Source organism: Tauraco erythrolophus, chromosome 2 (genome assembly GCF_009769465.1).
Source record: "Tauraco erythrolophus isolate bTauEry1 chromosome 2, bTauEry1.pri, whole genome shotgun sequence".
Lineage (NCBI taxonomy): Eukaryota > Metazoa > Chordata > Aves > Musophagiformes > Musophagidae > Tauraco > Tauraco erythrolophus.
In genome coordinates, this window is record NC_141466.1 from 102153351 (window position 1) to 102178965 (window position 25615).

General features: G+C 40.6%; 1 protein-coding gene across 1 annotated transcript; it reads left to right on the plus strand.

Moving 5' to 3' along the window:
- Nucleotides 1-294: 294 nt before the first annotated feature.
- Nucleotides 295-25615, plus strand: TMEM247 (transmembrane protein 247). Its single transcript, XM_086626203.1, has 4 exons — nucleotides 295-300; nucleotides 23026-23082; nucleotides 23592-23906; nucleotides 25406-25615. The coding sequence occupies exons 1-4, from the start codon at nucleotides 295-297 to the stop codon at nucleotides 25613-25615; spliced, it is 588 nt and encodes a 195-aa protein (XP_086482329.1).

Genomic DNA, 25615 nt, shown 5'->3' on the forward strand with positions numbered 1-25615 from the left:
TAGCGAAGGATCCTTGCTGCTGCATGCTGCTCAGTGCAAGGTGCCTATCTTTTATTCCACCATAAGTTGTGCTTCCGCTGCAACTTAGAGAGAAATCATAGGTCTGGACTGCAAATAACGTGGTTATTGTCTACACTGAGAAGCACATGCGCGTATGAAACTTTCCACAGGATAGCTCTGATCATAGTTTCTGTGAAAGAACATAATTTTTTCAGTGAGATGAGAAGACCCCCATCAATGGCATTGTTCCATGAGAAGTGTGTGTGTGTCAATACATTCATAAAAAGGACGAAGATGGAGGTAAGGCCACAGACCATACCAACAACTGGCAGCCTATCTCTTCACTCTTTAAATAATGGTAGAGCTCTCTCTCTGCCATCCGTGGTCCTCCAGATCAGCTAGAGTTACTTCTTACACCTGGTAAGAAATCCTTTCAGGACCCAGATCTTTCAGGATCTTTCCAGATCTTTCAGGAGCAGATCAGGTCCGGGAACACCTAGAGAACCTGAAGGTGCACAAGTCCAAGGGACCTGATGAGATACATCCACGGGTCCTGAAGGAACTGGTGGCTGAAGTTGCAGGGCCACTAGCCATCATATTTCAGAGGTCCTGGCAGTCTGGTGAGGTTCCTACAGATTGGAAAAGGGCAAACATAACCCCCATCTTTAAAAAAGGGACCAAGGACAATCCGGGAAACTACAGACCAGTCAGCCTTACCTCTGTGCCAGGTAAAATCATGGAACAGATTCTCCTGGTAGCGGTACTAAGGCACATAAAAAATAACCAAGTGGTTGGTGACAGCCAACACGGCTTCACTAGGGGCAAGTCGTGCCTGACTAATTTAGTGGCCTTCTATGACAAAGCTACAGCACTGGTTGACGTGGGTAAAGCAATGGATGTCATTTTCCTGGACTTGTGCAAGGCATTTGACACTGTACCACATGACATCCTTGTCTCTAAAATGGAGAGACACGGATTTGACAGATGGACCACTCAGTGGATAAAGAACTGGCTGGATGGTTGCACTCAAAGAGTTGTGGTCAATGGTGCAATGTCTACATGGAGACCAGTGTCAAGCGGTGTTCTGCAGGGGTCTGTTCTGTGTCCAGTGCTGTTCAACATCTTTGTCAGTGACATGGATGACGGCACTGAGTGCACTCTCAGTAAGTTTGCCGATGACAACAAGTTGTGTGGTGCCATGGACTCACTTGAGGGAAGAGATGCCATCCAGAGGGACCTTGATAGGCTTGAGAAATGGGCCAGTGCAAACTGCATGAGCTTCAACAAGTCAAAATGCAAGGTCCTTCACCTGGGTCGGGCCAATCCTAGGCACAAGTACAAACTGGGCACAGAGTGGGTTGAGAGTAGCCTGAAGAGAAGGATTTGGGGGTGTTTATAGATGAGAAGCTCAACATGAGCCGGCAGTGTGCTCATGCAGCCCAGAAGGCCAACCGCATCCTGGGATGTATCAAGAGAAGCGTGGCCAGCAGGTCAAGAGAGGTGATTCTCCCCCTTTCCTCTGCTCTTGTGAGACCCCACCTCAAATACTGCATTCAGTTCTGGTGTCCCCACCATAAGAGAGACATAGATTTGTTGAAGCGTGTTCAGAGGAGGGCCACAAAGATGATCCAGGGGCTGGAGCACCTCTGCTACGAGGACAGGTTGCAGGAGCTGGGATTGTTCAGCTTTGAAAAGAGAAGACTTCGGAGGGACCTAATAGCTGCCTTCCAATACCTGAAGGGAACTTACAGGAAGGCTAGGGAGGGACTTTTTACAAGAGTGTCCACTGATAGGACAAGGGGAAATGGGTTTAAGTTGAAGAACAGATTTAAATTAGATCTTAGGAAGAAATTCTTCAGTACAAGGGTGGTAAGACTTTGGAATAAATTGCCCAGAGAAGTTGTGGATGCCCCCTCCCTGGAGGTGTTCAAGGCCAAGTGGGACAGAGCCTTGGGTAGCCTGGTCTAGTTGAGAGGCGTCCCTGCCCATGACAGGGAGGTTGGATTAGATGATCTCTGAGGTCCCTTCCAGCCTATGCCATTCTATGATTCTATGATCTCCAACACAATTAGGAATCTTCTTTGTGACCTTCTATTGAAATCGAGGTTATTCTCTCAATAAAGCAAATAATCTCTTTGGATTTGATTTGGTTGGCTTTTTTTTTTTTTTCAAAAAACCAAACCAACCAGTGTGGGGAGACCAGAGTCTGACAAGGAAATCATGCCTACCATTCTTCTTTCTTCTAGGATTTTAGGAGATCTGCAGATTATAAAATATTTATCTTTATCCTCACTTACCTCCAGGAGAGAGAGATTTTAGTTATACAGTGAACAGCTGGATGGACCAGAAAGTCATGGAGAGCGTGAAGAGAGATTGTAGAGATCTTATAAGCCACAAGACTCCCATGAGGGGAGTGACAGAGACAGTTGAAGGTACAAAGGGATGATATGCTTGAACGCTGAATATCTAGATTTCACCTTGCAGTAGCAAATTAGTGGACTGGAACTGCAGCATGGCAGTAACTTTCTTCTTCCTGAAGTGAAGAATGCCAACCTAGCTGCAAAGGAAAAGCATCCAGCCAGTAATGCAGATGTAAAATCTGTTTCTTCTGCATCAAACTCTAAATCAAGCATAATGTTCCTAATTCCCATTCTAGCTGCTCTAAGAGTTCTTCCTCTTTATTTGTGTGTGTGTCTAGCTGATAACCCAGACTTGCATGGGTGATAAAGTTTAATGAAAAAGAACCAGTCAAGAACATTTTCAGGATTTATGGCTGGTTTTATTTACCAAATTGATTTTGGGAGTGGGGAATGGAGTTTTGATATATGTTTCTTCTTTTTGCTTGCTCATTTTGACTAAGCTTGCATAGTCTAAATAGGTTTACAGTGGTGCCAAGCTGAGGCTCATAGAAAACTTTCTAAAATGAGTAGTATGATTTATGACTGGAGAGAGGTATGAATATTCTCTTTCTAAATGGTTTCTAGGCTCACATTGGGGCTTTTGTCTAATGCAGGCTGAATTAGAAAGACGAGACTAGAACTGATTTCCGTAGTTTTGTTCTCAGATATTGTAGGCAGCTGTGCTGTATAATCCCTTTTATATCCTTCAGTTGGCTCTAATCATTATAAAAATAATGAAAAGTGCCTCAGTGAACTGGTTCAACTCCCAGAATAACCTTGCCATGCTCTGTTGATCCCAGCAGTGCATTAGGTCTTTACCTGGGAACTTCAGTCTTCTTTTAAACAGATCTTTTCCAGTATTTTCTTCCCTCATCTATTCTTTCCTCCCCTGATCTTATGTTAATTTATCTTCCTCTGCTTGTTTTGCTTAGTATTTCTTTTTTTTTTTTTTTTTTGCTGCTTAGCAATCATCTAGAATCAAGGAATCTTGACAGAAATCTCTTTATTCCAGAGTCTAACTGGTTAGTGCTGTCTAAAGTGAGCACAACACAAGATCATGCCATTATGTTTTGAACGTAATGGTCTTCTTTTTCCTTGGTGGTGGTTTACTTTAAGACTAATACCTGAAAAAGAAAACATGGAAGTGTGGAGAGAGAAATGTACAATGATAGATGTTTCTGGCAATAGCCGTTATACTCTAGAATAACCTCCCATGGTAAAGTCAGATTGTTCTTGCTTGGGATATTTAAGATGGCATTGCACATAGCATTGGAGAAGACAGTTTGTTAGCTCCCAAGAAACTGACAAAATGTTGTAGTACATATTTGCTTCATCCATTCTTATACCATGCTCAATTAGTTAAATTATATTTTTATAAAGTAAAGAGTTTATTATCAGTGAAACAGTTTACAGGGCTGATAGGGCATCAGGAGGACAGGATGAGTTCTCCAAAAGTGAAGTACCAGAAAAAACCACCAATGGCTCATATCCCATGGCTAATCCTGCTCATAAGGTGCCTTTTGCCCTTACATCTGAACATTGTGGATTACAGTCAGGAATTTCAGTGAAGGCTGATTTGGAGAGAAGAACCAACAGTAAGCAAATAGTTCCAGAGATTTTTAGTGAAGTATAACAGAGTCAGCACAGTAACAAACAGCTGATGCTTCTCAATGAAAAAGAACAGCAGTTCCTTTCCTATGTAGATAAGGAGTGTGATCATGAAACGGTGTAAAACCAAAGCAATCTGGTCTTGGGGCATATAGATGTCCTGTAATGTTTCAATTGGCTGTAGGAAAAACAGAGCAAAAATAGATGATGCACAGAGGAGGATTTAATCAGGTGGGGAAATTCAGTGTATTCTTTCTGCCTTCCACAACACTGCTCATACAGTGGTGGACAGTTGACCTCTCATCTGAATTACAGCCTGATCCAGCTGTGCATATTTCACGGGCAAACACTTGGCACTGACACTTGACATGATCCACTGAAAACTGCTAGAACTGCATGGGAGAATGCTAACGAATTGCAGACTGATGGCATTGCTTAGTCAGGGAAACCAGCTAGTGTTTGATGGTATACAGTGAAATGGCTCTGAATATCTGAATATTCTGGCACTGAACTCTGCCTTTCTTGTGCTTGAAGCTATTTTTCTACTCTAGTAGCATAGGCAGGAATAGCGAAATTCGGGACATTTTTATATCAGCTGCAGAATTTTTCTTTAAATCCCATATGATAAGTTAAATTATATACAGTTTCTAGGAACTTGAATGTGAAGTCACTTGAGGTCATTGCTGCTATTCATTTTTCACTCCTTTGGAGGCTTGTTCTTGGTTTATAGCCCAGTCACCCAGAAGACACTTCTGGGACTTAAATTCAGCACCGACTGCTCTAAGACTGATATGCTGCTCCATTTAACTATTGTAAGAACATCATCATGCTGTATATTAGGTAGCTAGTAGCTGCTTTGAAATCTAGTGTGAAAGCTAGGAGTCTAGCATCAGAACACTGGTGTCCCTGAAGAATTAGTCTGATTCACATGAGAATTGAATTAGACTAGTGTTAAGTTTTTCCTTTGTGGTTTTTGTCACTGGTAGACTACAAGTGTTCTGGAAATAGATGATATCACAGAAATGCCATACTACTACATATTCAAACTATTTCACAAAACTGCCTTATGTGTTTCCTATTTTCGTACTGTCATCCACAGACGTATTGCATGACCACAAAAGCCTTTGTGGAACTGATGTCAAGTGGATAATCTGGTACTGAGTAAAGTTATTCACTGTTATGTTACTCAAGGTTTAAGTTATAACTCTACTTTCTAAAGTATCTCTAAATTTGTGCCATTGGAAGAAAGAGGCCATGGACATTCTTGTATGACTCTTCATCAGACGTGCCATAATAGATTTCTTAGTATCACCTGCTCCACTTTGCTTTCAATTGGGTAATTGTTAACAAACTGCCACTTGCTTGAGACAACCAGTGCTTTTTTTTTGCCATCAGAGGCTTGGGTCTGCAGTCAGCAGTCTGAATAACTAAAGACTCATTTCAGAGCTAGCTGAGTTTCCCCACAGCTGTACTGCCATCTGGCCTGTTTCTTTTACATCATGCTCCATGTCTCATTATTCTTTTCCTATGAGCTGTCCTTGTGTCTATTAACCATCACAACTGCTTGTTTTCCCTTGCCCGGGATTTGGTCCTCTAATCTCCTCTTCAGTTTCTTCAGAATTTATTCAGTCACAGGGTATTTTTGAGCTGACTGAACGAGTATTCCCTTGCCTTAGAAAAAAATGTGACCTGTGTAATACGGATTCCTACCTCAGCTGTGCCTTGCTTATATACCCCTCCAACCAAAGAAATTTGAGGCTATACACTCCAGGCTGGCAGTTACAGCAAGGAGTTCTGGAAAGATGAGTGGCTCTATGTAAACACTCCAGACGGAGTGGAGGAGACCGTGGGCTGTGGGCCTCTCCTCCTTGCAGAAGGTATGGCAGTATCTTCAAGGTATCACACAGCAAGCTAGCTGGAAAGGAAAATACAGAAGATTTTTGTGTAGTGAAGCTGCCTGTTGGAGGACTGTGATGAGCTAGCAGGCATCTGGGAAGAGTGACAGGTTTGGGCAACGAAGGAAAAAGGGACCTGCTTCCTTTAGTCAAACCTCAGAGCTGAAGATCATGACGGGTAAGAGGAAGCTTCCTCTAGCTCTGCTGGGCTAGAGGGAAAAGGGAGTCACTGCTTGTGAGGAGGAAGCCATGCTGAGGAGCACCAGAGGAGATTCTGCTGGTTTCTCTGCCACTTTGTCTTTTATCTATTGTGTTACTGATAAGGATAAGATAACTAGACTGAAGACCCAGATTCCTGACATCAGGATGGAAAAGGCAGAAGGCTCACAGTAATGAAACTCAGAATGAGATAAAAGTCAAATTTGTCATCAGTGCAAATCTAGTGAGTGGTGTTACGCAGGGTGCCGATTTGACCCAAGGCCTTTCCTTTACAATCCTGGTAGCAGGAACCAGCCATAGAGAAACCAGATTCATTAATATGTTTACCCTCTCAATATAAGAAAATTTTAACTTACTAATGCTACAGCATTTTTTAACTGGAGTTGTCATGTATTTTACATTCTTACATTGTGTTTTTTGCATTTTTCTGGATATTTTAGCATCTCTAAGCTGCATGGAGTAGAGCTTGTCAATGTTAATCACTTTATTGACTATCATTTTCACATACTTAATTACCAATTTAAGAGGCTATTATCCCTTCCCTTGCTTGAAATGTCTTCCCCTGCCATCTGTGCCAAATGCAAAACCATCAACATGGGACTGAGCTCTAAGTGATGGTACAAACTTCTGCCAGGATGACTATGGCATGCTTACCTTCCTTTTCGCAAATTGAAGGTCACTTGCACTTACAAGCAGAAAAAAGGCTAGAGAAAACTAGGCCATTTTCTCTCCCACCTAGTTTTTTGAAGCTTATCTCGCTTCTGAGTCCTGTTATATCACATGGACTCTTTTGCTTGGGACCTTCTTCTGTCTCCCAGGCCCCGTATCTTCATGACTAAACCTTTGAAGTCTTTCTTGCTGTTTTTGGAAGGGAGAAATTTCATATTGACTGTAACTGGAGGTATCTAGTTAGAGCTGCATGTAAAGTTTTAAAGAAAGGACTGTTGGGTACTTTCATCATCATGTGTAAACTTGCATAATTCTGTGCCCTTTCAAAGTGATGTGAGTTGAGGTAAGCTGATGGGATGTTATCTGAAGATCTGTTTATTTAGCAAGTAAGTGCAGGCAACCTGGACAGGAACTTTCATTAAAAAAATATCAAACCGAAAACGTAAACTCTCCCTGTCTCAGGTGTTAAATTCTCTCCCAGTTCAAAGTCTACATAAAAAAGGGTGAGTAAACATGAAACTAGACAGTATTACTCTTACCACTGAGAAGTTAGTTACAAAATCAGATAAACTAATGCTGGGCTCATAATTAGTAGCCTCTGTCTCTCAAACCTCTTACTCTCCCTGGAGAGGACTCCATGAAGCCTGTCTGAGGTCAGCTCAGCACCCCGTGTCTAAGCTCAGCGTCAGGCGCAGGGAGCGGCCGTGCTGACCTCACCGGCCATTGCGCTGCCCTCGTCACCTGCTCGCTGCACCAGGTTTGTCCCCACAACGTAGCGGAGCCCTTTGTTTCTCCAGCCTGGAAAATTGGATGATGTTGAGTCTCCCCTATATAAGCAGTCTGGAGTAGAGTGAGGTCAGGACATAGTTTACCTGAGACCTAGTTTAAAGCTGTGATTAATAAGCTATCTTTCCTGTTTTCTCTCCTGCCTGCCTCCTGTTTCCTGGCTTCTGTGATGGAGGACATGCAGTTTCACCCATGTGATTCTATGTGATACAGAGTGGTCTTAGTTCACCCTCCAAAATACTCATGATTAACCGGAACACCTGGAGAAAAAGACTTAAGAAGGAAGTTGAAGAATGCGCTGGTGAAGTTTTCCTGGGTTCTGACAGGGATTTTCATATCCTGTCACACAGCGATCATGAGAGATCAGGAAAATTATTCATAGAGGTGTTGGTTAGCAGAGTAACATGGACTGGAATTGTCATTTTTGTATCAAAGGAGATCTAATTATCATAGTGATGTTACCTTGCAACAGTCTTTAAAGCCTTAACAAAGAGACTTATGTTTAAAGTAGTAAGACGTTAAAAAGAAAGCGAGGTGGAGCTGGAGAAATAAGCAACAGGCAAAGTAGAAAATAGGAGTAGTGTTTGGCATAGACATGAGTGGCAAAGGGCTGGAGGCAACAGAGCTGGAAAAGTGGAGGTGGCAGTAGTCAAGAAACAAGCTTATCAGCCCATCCACAAACACTTTGGCAATCTCTCAGGCAAAACATGACGGTCTTTGGAAAGCTGTGGAGGAAGGAGTGATAAGATTTAAACAGAGCCAAGATACAAGCCAATCTGGGAGGGAGGATGACGGAAGATGGTGCCGAGCTTATGCTTAGTGAGTAGGAAGATGATGCTGTCATCCCTGATGAGAAGGAAAAAGAGGGGAAAATGGGAAGAAGTTTGAGTCTTAGCTGGATTAAAATAACAGACGTGCAGCAAACACTGAAGTGTTGTCACGTTTGGGTAGACGGTGAATGTCATTAAGTGAGTTTCACAAAGCATTGCTGAGGTATTGATTCCTCTATGCTGTTTCTCCTCCCTGCGAGCTGAACTGCTAAGCACAAATGTACTTTTGAAATATCTGGTTATTTTGCCCCATCCTAGAGTCTCCATTTCTTATGAACAGTTTTTGTCAAGAGAACAGGGAACATCAAAAAAAGAAAAGATGAGCTGTGCACCCTTTTGCAGAATATGAAGTAAAACAGACTTTGAGAACTGAACAAAGAGGAAGTAATTATGAGAACTGATCTTCAGAGGAACTGAGGCAGGAAAATATCTGACAGGCAGGCAATTTTCTTTTGTAATAGACAAAATTAGGAAAAAAGAATCCTAGAAGAGCATGAGTCTACACTGGTAAGCGCACAGAAAGCTATAAAAGCTTGGACTTTGATAGATGTAGTTGTTGTTGGGTAACTTCATGGATGACCAGTAGAAATACAGAAGAAAGAGGAACAAAAATAGTGTCAAAGCCATTTCAAAAGAGCAGCAGAAAGTACTCAGTAGCACCATTGCATTGTACATATAATAGAAACTCACCATGAAGAAAGGGATAAGCAAACCACTGGTAGGTGCCAGCCATATCCATCATAATAAGATAAAAATAATGAAAGGGCATAGAGACAGAAAGCTTACAGTAGCTGTGATTTGCCTCATGCCTAGCAACAGGAATGTCATGCACATGAGAAAATATGGAAAATATGTATGGAGTGCAAAATAGTTTTCATTGTTTCACAAATACATCTCACAAGCATGCAGAAAAACACAAGATACAGAGCGTGTATAACTGGAGAACAGTTCAAGGAATAGAATCTCAGCAACAGTGATACTGTCATATTTTGATCAGACAGTGACGAAGTATGTGAAATTCTTCTAATGGATGCAGAAGTAGTACCATAGTAAGGCACAAATAAACTGAGATAGCGTGTAAGGAAGTATGGCCCATTCGAAAACATTAACATTACCGGTATCAGCAAGACTCACAGGATACAGAACATATCTATTCCATATAGCTGGGGTGTGCAAAGATAAAACCGCCAAAACTTAGGTTTCTATGTAATGAATGTATGCTAGCAAAAGGCACGGTATTGAAAGGCCTTGAGTCTGTAAAGCTGGTTAGGTCCCAATGACGGAGTTGTTTGGAGGATTGCGTAGTAGAAGGCAATTTTGGAACATCCTCTTAATGTTTCTGGAAGTGTTTCTCCTGTGACATTGCATCACTGAAATATCTAAATGCAGAACCTGCTGTGTATGCACTGAAGTAATCCCTGCTGAGGAAGGAACCTAAGAAAGTATAAATTATAGTGTCTGGCATATCTGAGTATGAAAGAAAAGGTGAAGGAACCATTGCAGGGCAAAATAGGCCAACTGTTTTATCCACACGTGAAGGCTGTAGGCCAGACTTGATGGAATCAAATGAAATTGAAAGGAAGAGATCATTTATACTGTCAGTTTATTATAAGAAGCAGGTACTAGAAAAGCCTGTGTGTGGGAAGTGTCCAGAACAGCAGACAGAAACAATCATGTGGGGTTGCTGCTACCCACTCAGTTTGGATGACATTGGTTTGCACATTGTACACGGCAGGTTCTAGATGCTCAGTGTAGATAACTGCTATCTCAAGCAGGACAGAGTCTGTTTTCAGGACTCAGATGAAAAACAGTGTTTCCAGGGAACGTTTATCACCTACATTAGAGCTATACCAGAAAGAGAGTGTGAAATCTTACCAGAGCTGATGATATCCTCATAGACATCAGCTGAACTGGTAGGACAGAGCTCATGTAATATGGACAAAATTGGGAAAATTACTTATGTAAATCTCTGCCAAAATACACTGCTTTTGGTGGAAACTTTTCTCTTTACTTCAGTGGTCACTGGATCAGACTTTGACCTGCTGATTCCTTCTCTTCAAAGTAGTGTGTGTCAGTCTTTGTGGAAAAATACCTCAGTATTCAAAAAACATTGGCAATGCTTTTTAGAATGTCCGAGAGCTTCACTAGTGGATTGAGTCCAGGCAAGGAAAATTTCAATTGGAAAGAGGTAGTTTCAATTGACTTTGCGTGACAAAGTAAAACAAGGGACTGCAGACATTTCCCGTTTTTAACAATGACACTAAGAACTATTTGTATGAAAATGTCATGAGCAATGATAAAGGAAAGCCTAGATAAAATTTCTCAAAGTGTATATATATGAAAGTCATGCAATACGTATTGGAAGAGCAAGAAAATTACCCAATAACCTTCACTACCTGAAAAAAAGGGCAGCAGAGAATCTGATAAATTGCATGAAAGCATTTCAAAGAAGTTTCTACAAAATTCACTATGGAGAAAGAATTTAGCCTTTTGTGGGGGGAATGACCTGCTGTAGCTGAATCTTTCTCAAAAGATTTAAAAATAAATCTTATTTGCCTCTCCACCATGTGTTACATTTTTAACTGACAGTAAATTGCATAGGGCTGCTAAATACAGCAGTGGTATTGTCTGGGTTTTTTTTTAACTTTTAAAAAATTGAACTAAGTGTCAGCTCAGTTGTGGATCTCATTAGATGATCATGTGGCTAAAAAGCAGAATAGATCTAGTTGTTCTGGTTTCATTGTCCAGACCTCCATAGACTTTCTCTTCGGCTTGGACAACCTAGGGTCAACCCTAGCAACCTACAAAAATCAACTGAATTCTGAGAGCTTTGTGTCAGATCTTCATCTGTTAAACACAGAGTTAATAGTATTTTTTCTTAATCTTGCCTACTAGCTCTACAGGAGCCATGTTCTTTGTTGTCTTTAGCTGTACTGATGCAAATATCCAGTTAATGACTTTGGCACCTCTGGTTTTTTAGCTAACAAGTGCCAAACACCTACGCAGGTTATTTGCTCTTGAAAAATTATACCAACTAAACCTTCACATGATCAAGGAGTTGTCATTAGATGCCCTGAAACTTTTAGAAACCTGTTCCCTAAATTTTTGGGGCAGATATATGAAGTTCAAAACCCAGAGGGAGACTTAGGAACTATAGTATTCAACAGTAACTCGATGTAAATTAAAAGTTGCTGATCAGTATCCTGACACTTCAAGATAGCCTTCTGGAAATGCTAAGGGAAGGAATAGATTTTGTCTTGTGTTTTTTCAGAGGTAGCTTTTCACTCTTCCCTTAGGATTCACATTTGCTGGAGATGAGGGCTTCAAGCTGTGACATTTTTCAGAAAATTGAAAAGTAGAATTTGAATTTGTTTGAATCCTTCATCTGATTTGGGGTGGCGATATGAATTTAGATCTCCACATCTCACCAAGTGAGCAATCTAATCAGTGGACTAGTAGATATTAGGATTGTCAAACAGGGAAGCAACTGTTATGGCTCTATTTTGTGCAAAATAGGGAACTTACATACTAGGCCTGTGTCAAAAGGAGTTAGAGTTTGGATGCTCTGTCAGGCAACTGGGAATGAGGACCTGAGGACCTGATGGTATAAGGTGTTGAACAGTCCGTGTCAGGTGTCAGGTGATCACTTTGGTGAGCTAACTTTCCTTAGGAGGTAGGTAAAAACACTGAAGTCATCCATCAAGTGAATTATTCTCAGCAATCTGAATATATTTTTTCAGTTTCAATTTCTTTTTGTTCTGAACTTTTAACCTTCCTTTTTCAGGGCAGAACTCATCAAACTTTAATAACCTACTTCATCTACTTCAGCTTCCCAAGGAGTGTTTTGGCATTGTCTGTGCATACGTTTGCACTATTGGCACATCCCCCAATCTAATTTAAAACAGGCTAAGAGGATTTCAGAAGAATATTTTCTGAAGGAAGGGGACATTGGCAAAATGCAGAAGCATTTAACAACTGAGCCAGGTATGATACTTCCTTCTGTGTCCTGCCCGACCTTCCTTTTCCAGTCCTTGCTTACTGATTTGTAGGCTGACTACTGACATACTTCCTCCATTTCCTCCTGAACACCTTTTACATTTGGTTATCTTTTTTTGTTTGTTTCTGAATCCCACCGCATCCTTGCCAGCTGTGTATCATCTTCTGTGATCTTCATGATTCAAAGCTGTGCCAGGTCTTCCAGATTGTTTGGTAGTGAAAGCTTTCTAATCAGCTTTGACAAATGTTCATTCAAGACATATTTTTCTGTACATTATCCCAATGGGTTACCTACAGGTAAACATTGCTTTTTCCTCCTTTTGGAAAATATCAGACTGTACAGATAAAGACTGAAAGGCCTCTGACACTGTTTATAGCAATAAGCTTATCTGAGCTAATAGAAAATCCATCATCTGTTCTTAAGAGCTAGCACAGATTCCTTTCTCTTTGATAGGTATTTCTTTCTGAGCATCACTTCTATTTCAACTTCCTTCAGGTATTGAGTGTGAAGCAGCTGTGACTGCTTCAAAATCCCTTCCTTTTGATTTTCTTTTTTATCTCCTGTTACAACTGCCAGCATAGAACCTGCTGGTCATTACTAATAGCAGTTATATCTCCTTGTTCTGGTATGTATTGATTTGAAATATCCCCATCCCTGGAAGTGTTCAAGGCCAGGCTGGATGAGGCATTGAGCAACCTGGTGTAGTGGAAGGTGTCCCTGCCCATGGCAGGGGGGTTGGAACTAGATGATCTTTGAGGTCCCTTCCAACCCACATCGTTCTATGATTCTATGAAATCTTGAACCTCATCTCTGCTTTCTGAAAACTCAAGCATAATGCTAACACGTCATATGTCTATGATCTGAGCTGGCATTTATCACCAAAATGGTGCTAAAATCAAGAGCTCTTATGGGTGCAAAAGATTTTGATTGATTTATGGGTAGTTTGTTGATTTATGGGTAATACTATGATTTATGTAAAAGAAAGTGCGTATCATTGATGGCCATGCTACTATTGATAAAGACATTTTTCTAATATTTACAAAATAGTCTTTGAGTTCTCCGATTTTTACAATAACATAAATGAACTTTCTTCTTCCCTTTTCTCCACGGTAGGTGATGGAAAAACATGAGATTTTCAAATCTGACTTACGAGACACTGAGTTTCTGAGTATGTTTGACTCCTTCCATGAGAGAAAATGCATATACACAGAAAAAGACAGCCCTCTTTTATAGCCTCCTACTGTATTTCTTCACTCCTACAAACTGGCATCTCAGCTCCGTATGCAAACCTGCACCACCCTCAAATCTCACATTTCTCCCTCTCATTCACACATCAGCAACCCACATCCTCCCACGTCCTGAGCAGAAGTGCAGCTCCCAGTACAGACTGAGTCCCTGCAGCAAGCACTGCAAGTGAAGCAGCTGGTCAGCAAGGAGCCGCTGGCACACGCAGTTGTTAACAAGCTGTTATTAATTGGTGGGCTGAAGGTAACTCTCTTCATAGAGTGATGATTAAAGCTCAGCTCAGCTAAATGCTTTCCCACACAAGGAGCTGGAAGTTGCTCCTCCCACCTGAAAGCAACTCTGAGCCTGTGATCACAAGAATTATTTGTCCTCTCTGGGCACCAGATCCAGTGCTGGACCATTCTCACTGCAAAGAAGTTTTGCTAGTATCTGATCAGAGTTTCCTTGGCTATGACCTGTGCTCATTGCCTCTCAGCCTTTCCCTGTGTGCCTCTGAGAAGGATTTGGCTTGGTCTTTTTTACCACTGCCCATTAAGTATTTAATACAGCAGGTAGATCCTCCATAGAATTTTCTTCTGTAGACTGAACAAATTCAGGTCTCATTCATGTATTGCAGTCCCCTAGTCATCTTAGGATACCTCTGCTGGACTTCCTTCAGTTTGGCAGTCTTTTGTGTACTAGGGAGCTCCGACTGGGTTCAGTACTTCAGATGTCATCTCAAAAGTGCTGTACAGAGAGAATAAACACTTCCCTTGACCTGCTGTCTACACTTTTGCTAATGCAGCTTATTATGCTGTTGACCCTCTTTCCTCATTAAGGCTTCTTGCTGACTCATGTTCAACTTGTCTGCAAGCACTGAATATCCTGTTCACCTGGTGAGCTGGTGGCCATGCAGCCCAGTGCTGCAGCAGATGTTCTCTGCTGTCTCACCAAGACTGGTTTTTCTGGGTTTCCATTTCCTTTTCGTGCTGTACATGAGATACTACTCCTTTAGCTTCTCCACTGGGGGTAGGGCAAGGGGAGGTAAATTGTGTCTAAGAGTAAGTTTATGATCTTCCCACATCTAGTGATGCCATTGCCTGATTCTGGATACTGATAATAAATTACGTGGCCACCTAGACAATATAGGCTATCATTAGGCCTACTATTCACACACACACACAGAAAGCCTCAGACACACCCTCTTGAATGTAGAGTACTTTTGCAGAAAGTTCAATAATGAAGAAAAGTCTTCTATAGGCTATTCCTGTCCAGTTACATATCCACTCCAGAGCAGTCTAATTACTATTTAACTGGAGACACACAGCATGAGACTATTCAGTGTTGTGTGTGCTCCATCTCCCCATACTATGAATATTTGTAACTGTATTGGTGACAGACACTTCCCTGAAATATGTTATGTCTTTGTCTGTGTAGCCCGATCTCTTCATGCTGTTACATCTGTCTGTTCAAGCCCATTGGCCATTCTGGGACTCACTCCAGAATGGTTTGCCAAGCCTTATGTCAGAATAATACGTTTTCTTTGCTGTTATTATGTTGCCACAGTAGTTTATCTGGCAGCAAGAATGACAACTACAGCAGGTCACTTTAGAGTGATACAGCACTTTTATTCTTCGTTATATAAGACTGTCATTCCTCATAGTATTGTCTTTAAGACTGTGGGTAAAGGAAGCCTGACCGTGCTATGCTGGTCAGCATTGTTCCTGAGTTGTGCTGCATACAACCTTCTCCTCTTCCTCTTCCCACTATTGCATGATGTCGGCATTTGAAGAGATGGCTGCTTGGAGCAGCAGCAGAGAAGTTCAGGAATGGGGCCAAGTCCTTACCAGCTAGAGACCTCCCAGTTAATATTAAAAGAACAGCTGTTAGGTGCCTCAGAGAAGTGTTGAAGGGGAAACTCTGGGAGTTGCTTCTTGGAAAAAGGGTGTGCTTAGGCAGTTTCTCTAGAGATTTTAGCTGACAGAGAGTTAAGTATTTGCCTCCAGAGGACAGGAGGCACATAGCCCAGATGATGAAGATGAGTCGTGCTGGTAGAAAACGTCAGCAGGAGTTACATTAAGGACTATATATGAAGACCTGGAGCCAGCTGGGAAGGCTGGGTGGATATTCTTGTGTTGCTTAAGTTTTTCAGTAAGTGTAAATCCCCAAATGTTCTCTAGAACTTGTCTAACTTGCTGGGAGAATCAGGGAGCTGAGAGACATGGTGTTGACAGGGTTACACTCTGCTAAGTAGATGCGTGCCCCGGGATGGTGCAATGTTCCTCCACATGCAAGACACATAAATGCAGACTGAAGACAGAGACTGCCTTTCACATCAAGAGTGTCTATGTTCAGTTAATATTTCTTTGCTCTTTTGCTCCTCTCTGAGTCATCTATTGTTCTTTGTTTCTAGAGCTTCTCCATGAGGGAGTTCAGTCTTGGTGATATTAATTTGCTTTGTTTTTTTGGGGAGCAATTGCCATTTAAAGCTATTTGTTAGCTTCCTTTCTTTATTGAGTCCATGTATTTGACTTGTTTCTTCTTTTGAATCTTTGTCCTGTGAGGATTTTCATGCCTTCTTTTTTGCCTTGCTTCTCTAAAACACCAAACATCAACTGCCCAATTGCTCTTTATATATGTCCTGAATTACCAGCTTCCACCCACCATACTAAGCAGCGCTATTGTGCTTCTATTGCTTGTACTGTAATTGTACTTACTTTTTGAGAAAAAAAAAAATGTCAGCTAGTGTAAATAAGTAATGTGCTCTGTACAGAAGGACGGAATCTGCAGAAGTAGAGCTGTGCCAGGAACAACTTGGGCTTTTAACGGAATCATCTGACCTTGGTTCCTTTGGTAATATTAGTCCTAGGAGAGGGGACTCATCTACATACTTATATCAAGACAGACACATTATTGCTGTTCAGTAAAGTTAGTCATGAAGAGGAAAGCACCATCCCAAAAAGTTTATAGAAATGTCAGATGTATATTTAAAAAAAAAAAAAAGAAGAAACATAGTCTTGATGGCTTGAGAATTGTTTTTTTTCTCTTTGAAGTAATAACTACCTTTTTTTGGAGAAGGATTGCTGATAACTGAGAAACATATTTCAAATGCTAATGTCATACTGCGACGGTTCTGACCACATAGTATGAGATGGAGCAAGCTGAGTAACTAGGCTGACATTTAGTATGAGTGGTACTAGTGTGGGGGCGCTTCTAAGCACAGCTGTCATTGTGAGCCGATTCCCAAGATAGGAAGAGAATAAGAACAGTTTCCCAAATAAATCATGGTGTCATCTCTGTGATGGCATCTCAGGCTAGAGCAAAGGTCCGATTGCCAACAGCATGCATGGTACCTCTCTGTTCTCAGAACACTGGAGATGGCTTCTCAAATAGCTGTTTCCATCTCCTTCCTTTCTCAGTGTATATGCTAAGTTTTCTAAGCAGAAATACAGTACACTCTAATTTTAGTGAGTTGTCTCATCTGAACATAGTTATCCTGAATATTCAGAAAAAAAGATATTTTCCAGGTGTTGAAAGTGCTCCTTACCCCTGCAATGAATGCAGTAAACTGTGGTTGTAAAGAGGAAGGCAGAACTACCTCAAACATAAGACACCACCAAACTAACATCTACATAGGAAGAAATGACATTTTGTCAGTTGATTGTCATTCTCTGAAGGGATCTTATATTTCAACAGATCTGCAAGCAATTGTGAAACTCACGTAGGCGTAAGCAATGGGAGAAACCATCTTCTATAGTGATGGCCCAAAACCAACAGAAGAAAGACTGCATTCATCTTTCAGGACTGACTTTTTGTTGGCTCAGACTCCATCAATGATCCAGAACCTAACCAAGGGGGTTAGAACCTGAAGCAATTCACTTGAAAGCAAAAATTTCATTCATTCTTCAGTGATTGGTATGCTTACTGCAGTGAAACCAGCAGCAAAACTAGCTCAGGTTTATGCAAATAATGTTGTGTTTATTTAAAGCTTATTTCTAATACCTGGAATAACTGCAGAAGTTCCTGTTCAGGTGTTCAGAAAAGCCTTTTCCCATTTTAAATGCATCCATGGTTCTTAAAGGTCCTATACCAAAACCCAGCCACCAACTCCTTACTGAATCTCTGGAAATTGTTGAAGTCCTGTATAATTATTTCTGACTAAAAGCTGCCTTTAAATACTGTGACAGCAATACTGTCCTGCCTCGAGTCTTGTGATGTCAATTACAGCTGTGCAAAATGAGTATACGATTTCAGGAAAATCAAACTGGTGGTGCTTTAGCACTGGTTGTTAGTACTTGTTGACTTTCTCTGCTTACTCAGAGAAGTCAGACACGACGTGCACAACCTTCTACTCCCATCTTTCAACTGTCTTTCAAGCTTAGACAGCTTGACAGCATTGTTCTAATACCTGCCCTGGAGAAGCCAGGCTGCACGTTTTCACCAGAGCAAGTGGGGCTGGACTCAGTCTTCAAGAAATTGTCTTTTCTGGAGTATAGTTAGAATTTTAACAAGTACAGAGTAAAGTCGGAAATTAAGGAAGCTCCAAAACCTAGGCCTAATGGAAACAGATCTGTTGGTGTTCCATGAAATACTGATGTAACAAGTTACCTGGGTTTGGGGATCTCAGTATTACTTGTCAAGTACAAGAACACAACTTTATCTGTAGTGCCTCAGAAGTGTTGTGAAATATTCTAGCCCAAATTCTCAGATGATGAAAAATAGGAGAATGTCTTGTAAGAAGATGAGGTTTGCTAACCTATTCTAGATGATAATCTGATCCCTAGAAAGTTTTCATATCATCATAAATTACTATAACATCCATATCCTTCAAACAAACCTCACTCAGAAAATTAATTTGCCCTAAGGTGTCACAGAAATATTTGTATTTCCTGTTCTGTCCTTCATGACGTACAAATATCTTAAAATAATCATGGATTTAGATATATGCATGTATGTTTGTATGTGGTAGTTAAATCTGGCAAATAATTTTGCACTGTTTTAACAAAATGGAAGACCTCTTTTTTTGGTGCACAAAGAAAAGAAACCATGATAAATCAGCCCATGAAAATGAAATATCCCAGTGCTGACACAGGAGCTGATCCTGAGTTTATTAGGCAAGCTATAGAAAAAGCATAAGAGTGAGTTTTATGGTAAAATTAGACCACTTTCTCTCAGAACAGCTTAAGTAGTAGTGTCTTTGTTATGCAGTATGCACAGCCTATGTGTTTTGTGCTTATCTTCAGGAAATTCAAACGTATATTCTGAGCGGTCATCAAAATTCGCTAAAAGGAACTGTGAAGCACAATTAGCTAGGATAATTTAAAATGGTTCATTGAGACTGATAAAAAAAATAGACAGAGGAGGCAGCTTGAGAATGTTGGTGATCGTTTTTTTGACCATTGTATTTCACGAGGGTTATGTGTATTTTACATTTCACTGAAACGTATACTCTTTTCTTACATGTAAGTTTTGTCTGACCAGAAAAAGAGGAATTTGTCTATTTGTCTGGAATTTCTAAATGCTTGGCATCCTGGAAGTCCTGATGACGTTGCTGCTGTACACAGATTGACTGTCCAGTGCATACACAAGACCTCCAGCATGATCACAACATAAGAATGGATGTGCATGTGTTAGTTGTTGTATCTACTCCGGATTTTCCTATGCATGCTGTTCTTCCTGGTGTGAATGCCTCCGTACGTCTGTAACTTTATAACTGTGTCTGTTTTCAAAAGGCAATGTATGTAGGAGAAACATGATACTTATTTCCTTTCTAAGAATAATTTTATCTTGTCTACCGCCGCACTATTCGGAAGGAGAAAATACAAGCAAAGAAGCATGGTTGCACAGATAAGGCATAAGACTAAAGATCAGGCGTGCGTAGGTCATGTGTTTCAGCCAGTGACTCAATTCCCCATATGTAAAGAGGTGATAATCCTCCTACCATACCATTAATTCACAAATTAACCCAAGTACGTACAAATCTATAGCAATAGTGCGTGTGCCACAAAGCAGGTACGCATTGATTTCCTAAGAGGTGCCTAAGGAAGACTACCTGACTACTTTGACAGCCTAAAAGCTGCAGTCTAAGGAAATATTTTGCCAGACCTCTCCCCTTTTTCCAAACAACAGCACTGTGATCCAGCGTATTGGAAGTTCATCTAACCTGAGGGGACTGAAACAGCTGGTAAGTGTCTACATACAACCCGTTTGCTGACCTTCCATTTATTAAATATCATGAAGGAACACGCAGTGCCTAGTACCAAAACAACCCGATCTTTGGAATTCTTTGCACCTGCTCACAATCCCTCATTACTAACATCCTGCTCTAAGTTTGGCCTCCAACATAGATGGCCGTATGAGATGCACTGGGCTTTATAGAGAAATTATCTTCAGATACAGAAATACGTTGTGAAGTGAGACATCCTATTCAGGCATGAACGTTCTTCACTCTCTAAATATATACAGTTATCCCAACTGTTATACACCCTGCTGTGTCCATGGAAAAATTGGATCAAGAAGGAAATAAAAGTTTTGCAATATATTGCAATAACTGCAGTACAAATGATGGCAACAGTATACCTTCCTGCTATGAGCTGACTTCAGCTCTGCTGGCAAAGTGACAGCAAGTTTTGAGAGACAAGAGGAAAGCAAAACACAGCGAAAGAGATCATAATTTGAAAATGGAAGTAGCAGCATCCACTTCTTCGGCTGCTGCGAGAAATGACCTTAGCTTCCTCTCTGGTTTGAATGTGAAGGCAAATATTTTAATACAATAAATTAATGACAAGAGCATGTGAGATGCTGAGAACTTCACAACTCTCTGAAGTACCTTGTAGCCTGGCAGAAAAAGATTGAAAGGTGTTTGGTACATGGAGAATGAATGATTTTGCAAGTACCTATTTACTGTAGGAGGCTTACTGTATATTTCAAGCCTACCAAAGAGTATGCTATGCCTCCCACTTGCCAATCAAGTAATTCAGCAAAACCAGCTTTATTTCCTAACTACACTACGATGTTTGATCCTTGGACAGAGATGAAAATCCTTTTTACATTTCTTTAAGATTTACAGGGATATACATTCATGAGGATGTCTTGAGACTGTCTGAACAAATATATCTTTAGTAAACATTTAAGGCATTATGATATCTGAATTGTCCACTGGTAATTCAGGAAAATTAACTGCAACAAAAGCGCAAAGATTGCCACAGCTGTATTTCAGTGTCTTCTTAGAAAATATACATTACCTTTGGAAAGCATAAGGTGAGTATGCAAATACACATGTACACACGAATATCTGATATCTCTCCTTGCTCTTTTCCTGATTGTTCAATAACTAGGACCTGTGTTTAACTAGGTAACTGGATCATTGGCACCAAAAGCAATTAAAAACCTCTCTAATGTTGTCAGTCAAAACTAATGATGAAATTCCGGAGCCCTGTGTATCCTTCTGTCTTCAGTGTGCCTTGGAATTTGAAAATCCAGCTGGAAACTGACAAAACACTTGATAAATGATGCTACAGGAAGTTATCTCAGCAACTTCGTTAGTCTTTCTTATCTTCACTGGATATATCATCCAGCTCTCTCCATCACCTACCAAGCAAATATACTGACTTACACTAGTGTATGTTATATGTGGAACAGGGCAAAAAGCAATTGAGGCCCCTGTGTTTATTTACACGACATAATCTGTAATTGGCAGATCCTTTTCTGAAAGGTGCTTTATACGGACTAGTAACAGTAGAATAACTTTGTCTCCCTGCTCCTGAATAACAGAGAAGAAGAAAGCTTTCTTTAAGATTCTTAAAGGGCTCACATTACCTCACTGCAGGGACAATGTATCACTTCCTGTATCACGAAGTCACTGTGAGCTTGTGACCAGTCCCTCCAAGAGATTCCTGTTTATAGGTGGGAAACTGAAATGCTGGTGTATCTACAGTAGGGAATAAAGGACAGTGCAGAGATTCCTGGGCTAATTACATCCATGAGATTCAGTGCAACACCTCAAAGAGAAACTGGAATGGAATAGCTATTATCATTGTGCCTTATCTGATCCAATAAACCTACCTCCCAGAAAGACCTAATTGGCTTGGGCACAGGGATATTCTGGGAGTCCACAAATTCTGGCAGAAAGCTTCACTGCAACATATAGATGTATTTACAAGGGAGAAAACAGTGACCAAGTAGGATGGTCTGTGACAAATGAGGAGGTAAGCTCAGTCCCCCTTGAAGAGCCCCAGCAGTCGAACAAGGAATGTGACAGAATGTGACCTTGACAACAAAAAGCATCAGTTTGTTATGGCAACAGGGCAGTTATGAAGTCAGTCAAGAGCAGAATTTCTGTGGCCGTTATATCCTGGCCTTTGAACTGAGACAGCTGCTTTCATGCTTTCTGTATAGAAATCCTGTGAAGAGGAGACTATTGCCTTACGTTTAGCCTGCTACCTGCCCTGTCTTTGGACAGCAGTTACCCATGGTAGCCAGCTTGCTTTACTTTCTTCCTCTTCTGCTCCTCTTCCTCAAACTCAATAACAAACACATTAATTATCTTACTTGCCTAAATCTTTTCTCAGATATGAAATCTATGCCTTACATCAATTTTATAAAATGCAGCGAGTACTATGAGCCTGGAAACAAGAGGTTGAACTCATGGTTCACATCCTGAAATGCCTACCTAGCTCCAGTCAGTTAAAAAGTTAAGCATTGACTTCTAGCTAACGACTAGACGTACCCTGCAAGTCGTGATCTGACTATGCTGGAGGCAGTAAGAAACTCCTCAGTCTAAGGCAGATTTTCAGTCAAGTTTTATTTCCATGAAAGAAAAGCCATCCTTCTGTGAGGTGCAGAAGGATATTGATTATGTTACATTTTAAAGAAGTGTGATACGCTATTCTTACTTCTTAGGGGACCTTAGTCAGTTCCATGGGTTACTGAAAAGGGAATTGCTGACGAATTCTCATATTAAAAAGCCAACAAGTGAGATTTTCAGAAGATCTATTCACAAACCTATATCCAGTGATTTTTTTTTTAAGTTCATATCTAGGCAAGGAACATGATGGAACATAAATGAGAGTTCAGCCCCTAGCCACTTCCGTATAGGCTCCAGTATGCCCTATGTGTATGTGCCTACATTATTCCCAGAGTCACTCCGTTTCTTAGATACGGGTCGCCTGCTTCATTGTCAGCACATAGGTAACCCCATTCTCATCCAGAACATCCCTGGAGACACTTTAACATCAGTGGAGGTCTCTCATGTTAAGAGAAGAACTCTGTGTGCTGAACACCAGGACATACAAGGAGATTTGGAAGAACTCAGCGGTCTAGAGGGATCAGAGTATTAATTCCAAACAACTACGGAAGAGCTTGAGGTAAATCAGAAAGATATTCAACTTACTTTACAGGAACCCCAGAGTACTGATAACAAGAAGCAGCAGCATGAAAAGATGGTAAAGTGGAAGGTACAATTCTTCCACATGTAAAACTACAAGGCATCATGGAACATGTAGATCAGCCAGGAAACTGAGTGTGCAAATGAAAGTGAGGATCATGAGACATTTGTGTTACTTCTCAGAGGTAAAGAACCTCAGTGGCTCCAATTTTCATGAGTTAACATCAGATTCATAAGATGTGAAATCCTTCCATTTTGTCAAAAGAGCCATAGTATTTGGTTTAGACCAACCAGGCCCTAATTAAATATTTTTAGAATTTTCTTTACATTTCCAAATCAGAAAATTTATCTACGGTAGATATTTCAAATTTTGTAAGACAACATTCAATGGAAGATTTCTTTTCCAACTCTAGGAACAAACTTTTTAAAGAGAAATAATGGATATTAGAGAACTAGTGAGTCGTTATACAAATGTATGAATAATCACTTGAGCAAATATTCAGGTTTTAGATGAACATATTCTATTTTCACCTATCAGCTTAAATATGGATTTATTTTCTCCCTTTCTCCAATTTATAGCAAGGAGCCATCAGAGGCAAGACAACACCACCTTTCATCTCAGACAGTGAAATAGAGAGCATGGATGCTAAGTGTCATGTGGCGCATTCGGACATGAAGGGAGGAACCAGTGCTTTGCAGTCAGAAGCATCCACCAGTGCAGAGCAGCTGGGACAGCTCTGTGGCAAGGAAGTCACAGCAGCTGATATTAAGCTTGAGAGGATGAGGTGGGATTTTATGCTGGCTAAACTGAAATATGAACATGATGATAATGAAAAGCAAAGGCTTCATGAAGAGAGAATGGAGCAGCTTCACCAACAGGCAGTAAAAAGTTTGGTAAGTAGGGAAAGGAAAAAGGGTTGAACACAGCAAAAACTGAAACATTCACATTCTATGTTAAGCAATTTGTAAGGTTTTATCCTTTTGTGTGTTCAGTAGTACTGCAACTTCTTTTAAAGTTAGACTCAGCTAGGTGATCTTTACATCTTGTACACATACTTAGGGAGAATGGAGTTGTTCCACTCCCTACAGTATGAACTATGGTAACAGTCATTGCTATAAAATATATTAAAGAACAGTTAACTCAAAAATTAAGTTTATGATGTGAGGATCCAAGAACTTTTTTTTTCCTCATTTCCCCCTGCCCAACATCAGAGGAATTGCTCTGAATGCCACTTTGATCAGTTTCCTGCTTTGACTGTGGGATCAATTTCCTGGCTTGGAAATTGATAAGTTAGATGACTCAGATAATAAATGCATAAATAAATTAGTGGATGCCAGAATCTACCAAAGTAACGCAAATTTTCTAGACAATTAGTCAGATTTTGCAAGCCTGTTTTTTACAGAATTAGCTGAAGTTATTGTATGTTCAGGCATAGCAGTCTGCTGTTAATAGTGGTCCAGCCCAGAAGAGACCATCCTATTTGGCAGAGTTTAGTAAATGGGAGAGCTGCAAATCTTGTTTGTCTGGGCTCTTCCTGATCACGCTGGCTGCTTGTGGGCCCGACTCTCCTCAGATTTAATGCAATTTGTCACTGGACTGAGTTAGAGAGTAAGCAGAGTGTCTGAGTCTAAATCATCAAGGTTCCAGAGGTACTTGCATGTTTGTCTTCTCTTGCATGTTCTGTGCTCTAAATCAGGACAGGATAGAAGGATGTGCTTTACACAGTATTTGTAGCATTTGTGTTGTGGTTGTACCTAGGAGCTCAGATCATGCACAATAATGGCACTCAGCTAAGCATCACAGAAGCCCTGAAGTTTTCCATATGCATATATTATTTTTTCTCCATATAGCTAATCCATAGGCTTGGATAGGCTCTCACAATTATGTAAAGTAAATGCAGTTCCAATGAAATCAATGAAGTTATATCAGAGAAAAACAGATAAGGATCAGGTCCAATATATATTTGGGTAGATGACTGACATGCACCTGGACTAAGGAAATTAGGAAATCAACTAGTGAATTAATTTATGAAATTAAGACCTGAAAGTTTGCACATGAGCGTGTGTAACTGGATGAAAATAACCATGCGGTCAAAAAACACATGCAACAGTTTTTGCCATGGATGTAGAGATGGATACACAGAAGCCTTACCATGGATGTGCACTCACTTCACACGAACTGCTTTGTGTACCTGCCGCTCGTTCCTCCAGTAAATATGAGGTCACTTGCCTTCATTTCAGAGAGAGAAAACCCAGCTTGTGTTATGGATTCGGGTGGGAATGTGACACCTATCACTTCGCACAACGTAGCTGATTTGCTCTCAGTTCACATGCTGGCTTATCTCACAGCAACTTTTTATGAACATAATGTGTATCTTTTCCTTTTTCCACAGTTCAGACAAGGACTCCAAGACCTACTCCGGCCCCAAAACGAGTATGCCTTGTTCCTATACTGCTTCATCATCATTCATGTTATTTACACACTAAAGGAGCTGGCCTTGTACTTTTTCCAGACCCATTACCTGTTCTGTTTTGCTACTGTGCTCTTTTTCATTCTTAAAGAGATTTTCCAGGAGTACAAAAATAGGAAAAAATGTTCTTAA

Bases quoted from the DNA above. Each gene is read 5' to 3' on its own strand.
- TMEM247 (XM_086626203.1), top strand. The intron at 23,083-23,591 runs GTACAATTCTTC...TCCAATTTATAG, and splicing joins AAAAGATGGTAAAGTGGAAG to CAAGGAGCCATCAGAGGCAA. The intron at 23,907-25,405 runs GTAAGTAGGGAA...CTTTTTCCACAG, and splicing joins AACAGGCAGTAAAAAGTTTG to TTCAGACAAGGACTCCAAGA.